Here is a 3,741-nt window from a genome sequence, read left to right on the forward strand (position 1 = left end):
CCTATCCCCTTTGACTTGAGTAAAGAAGTTTAGTCAGTACTTCTACTTTCACCAGAGTATTTTTAAACACGAGTATCTGTACTTCTACTTGAGTAAAGGATACATGTGTGTACTTTTGACATCTCTGTTAATAACCGAACACATGGATGCGATGTGTTACCGTGTAGCTGATGATGACCTCCTCTCCGATCATCTTTGTTTCGTTGAACGAACTCGCAAATGTCTCACCGTCTTTCACCACCACGTGTTCATCCATAGGACGCCTGTAAACAAAAAGACATATATTAGATTTACGCATTTAATTTAATCAAAGTATCATGAAACCAGAAGTCTCGTTACCAATTAATACAAATAGAGCACACTTATTCCGCTCCATGTATGGTGTTTTAAATATTTTTTTAAATAATAACAAGGATAATAATTATAACAGTAATGATATAATACAAATACAAATAATAATAAAAACGAGATATTCAATTATTTATGATTTGAAATATTAATTTTATTTATTTATTTACATTTTTGTAATTTCATAACTGTTTTTTATGAACTATAAGCTACAGTAACTCTGTTTTGTTGTTCCTTGACTGTATATATTAATATTAAATTACTGACTTTAAAAAAAAGACATCACCTTTAGAAATTAGTCACTTAATTGGAAGTTTTTTACTTTTTTTCGCACATTTTATTGACCGAACAGTTAATTAATCTAAAAAATAATTGGCAGGTGAATCAATAGATGAGAGTATTTCAGTTATTAGTTGCAGCATTGATGAAGAGGAGGAGGAAGAGGAGCCACTCACACAGTGAAGATGATTCCAGCTTGGTACTTCACGGGGATGGAGATCTGCACCGAGTTATCGTGCAGCGTCGACTCCAGCTCCTCACTGTCACTGTGGGGAGAAGAGGGTGTAATCAATAAATACAATAATAAATAAATATAATAATCAATAAATATAATAATAAATAAATACAATAATAAATAAATAAAATACTAAATAAATATGATAATCAATACATATAATAATAAATACATATAATAATAAATAAATATAATAATAAATAAATAGTATAATAAATAAATATAATATTAAATAAATAGTGTAATAAATCAATAGAATAATAAATAGTGTAATAAATCAATAGAATAATAAATACAAAACACAAATTTATATAACTAGTTTCATGTTAAAGAAGAAAAAAGCTTTTGAATTTAAGGCACATAATTAAGATTTTTTTTTATTTTGTTTTTCTATTTATAATTAATGTAAAAGCATGAGTTTGTATTTTGAACAAAGTATATTTAATTCAATTCAGTCAAATAAAGAAAAAGTCAAACATATAAAAAATACCTCGTGGCCGTCACGTTGATCTGAATCACGTCCTGGATGTGTTTGGGATTCACCTCAAATCTCACTTTGAAGTCTTCCTGTGGATATCAGAACATAACACATATTATTAGCAGCACTAAAGACAACAACACCTCATTTAATACAGAGTTAATGCGACTGAAACTGACCTCTACATTGCTTCCTAAGAAAGGGTATCCAACCGCACACTCCACCTTCGTGTGATTCAGCGTGCACGCTTTCTCCGGCTGGGAATAACACACAATTAAACACACATCGTCACACACATGGCATTAGTTTACCCATAAGGACCCACCGTGACACAGGTGTCACATGACATTTAAATGTTCTGGAAAGTTCCTTATACAGATTTATCCTGGTTTTTATCTCATGAAGTCCCTGAGTGACACACCCTGAACACTCTGGTGGGTCATGGGCCAGGTCATTTGACTTTGTGTTGCCATAACAACATGTCCAAGATGTCCATGGGCCGGGCTAACACATGTGACAGAACTAGCTACATGTTTTGTTTGTTGCTAAAGGGAAAATTCAAGCCATTTAATAATTGAAATGCCTATATAACATGTCCTTTATTACATTGAACCTGTTGTGGAAACATTTCTTGATCAAATTGATATGAAACGAATAAGATAAATGTTCACATCGGGACATTAACTAAAACGTTCACAGTAAACCCAGAGTGACACATGCACAATTAGAAATATGATTACAATCTGCTCAGTTTAGCTGATTCAATTACATTTAGTTGATATATTCTTTATTCTTCAATTCACAGAATGTTCAAACTAATTTAAACCAAAAAGTCATCCTCATTAATTAAAGGTCCCATGTCATACTTTACCATTAAAGCCATATATGTCACTTTTCAGATATTTGACACTAGGGGGGGTTACTTGTCATAAATGTGTTATAGGTGGTCTATTTAGTCAAAATTATGTTCCCCTTAATTTTCCCAAAAGTAGAAATGGGTCCGGGTTCTTATGGGTTAAGATGCTGCAGACAGAAGATGGTCTCACCTCCACTTTAACGTAGTTGATGTTTGGGGAGAAGCTGAGGATGACTTTGGTGTTGTACGCGTTGTCCTTGCTGTTCCTCACGTTGATGTTCACGTCGATCTTGTCTTTGTTGGTTCTGATCATCATCCTGCAGGATTATTAAAAATGTGAGTATTTGTGGGTATAATGCACGCGTCAATCCACCAGGAGGCAGTCATGCACAGGAAGCTGCTAATAATCAGCGTTGGCAAAAGTCCACACATCCTTTCCTCAAGTAGAAGTACAGATAACTCATGTTTAAAAATACTCTGGTGAAAGTAGAAGTACTGACTAAACTTCTTTACTCAAGTCAAAGTAAAGAGGCTTTGAAATGTACCTCAGTAAAAAGTACCCATAACTAGCAGCTGTTTTAAAGAGTACCTGACCTCCCTTTATATTAATAGAACAATAATGTCATTGTTAGCTAATGAATGTTTCCATGCTGAACAACAGCAACATGACAACGTTTTCATTGGTCCCTCTTCTTTAGAGAAGACCAGGAAATGATGGATACACGGATCGTGTTCAAATCAATAGGCACGCAATGACTCTAAATAATAATGATCACGCCACCAAACACACATTCAGACTAAAGGAACCAGCCTGTTTGGAAAATGAGAGAAGTAGAAAGTACAGGTATTTGAGTTCAACATGTAAGAAGTAGAAAGTACAGGTATTTGTGTTCAAAGTGTAAGAAGTAGAAAGTACAGGTATTTGAGTTCAACATGTAAGAAGTAGAAAGTACAGGTATTTGTGTTCAACATGTAAGAAGTAGAAAGTAAAAAGTCTTCAGAAAAATAAGTAGTAGAGTAAAGTACTGATACCAGAAAAATGTACTTAAGTACAGTAACAAAGTATTTGTACTCCAATACTTCCCACATCTGGTAATGAAGTACATATCGTTAAGTATTTGTATGCAACTTTATACAAGTATTGTTTTAAGACAGATTCATTCCACTTACTTATTGACACTAGGCACTGCTTTGAGAGAGAGATCAGCGATGCACTTCTCATCACTTCCACAGTCCACCAGGGGAATCTACAAGAGAGAGACATTTAAATGCATCACTAGGGATATTTTTGCAATTTAAAGAAGTAAAGAAATGCATCCTTTGAGTCCACCTCCATTTGAAGATGCATTTTGATCTTTGCTAAGGGAATAGTTTGGTGTATTCCAATGTAATGAGGGATGTTTATATTATCTTTTGACATAATTTAGCCTATATTCCCACTTTCCATGGGTTTCTAAGTGTCCAAACTGCAGCAGAAATACACAAAGCAGTAGATGTGTACTATATTTCCTACTGTGGTTTAATTTCCATCGTATTTTTCATCAA

At 33.7% G+C, this 3,741-nt stretch overlaps 1 protein-coding gene across 1 annotated transcript; it reads right to left on the reverse strand.

The window, feature by feature from the left end:
- Positions 1–160: 160 nt before the first annotated feature.
- On the reverse strand, positions 161–3,443 carry LOC104963160 (integrin alpha-1-like; the record flags this gene model as incomplete). Its single annotated transcript, XM_010791719.1, has 6 exons — positions 161–263; positions 804–893; positions 1,353–1,429; positions 1,520–1,597; positions 2,387–2,513; positions 3,367–3,443. Coding segments are annotated over 6 exons (552 nt in total), but the record flags the coding sequence as incomplete, so codon positions are not given.
- Between the last annotated feature and the right edge of the window lie 298 nt (positions 3,444–3,741).

This window comes from Notothenia coriiceps, unplaced genomic scaffold, assembly GCF_000735185.1.
Source record: "Notothenia coriiceps isolate Sejong01 unplaced genomic scaffold, NC01 NC01_scaffold00035719, whole genome shotgun sequence".
Taxonomy (NCBI): Eukaryota; Metazoa; Chordata; class Actinopteri; order Perciformes; family Nototheniidae; genus Notothenia; species Notothenia coriiceps.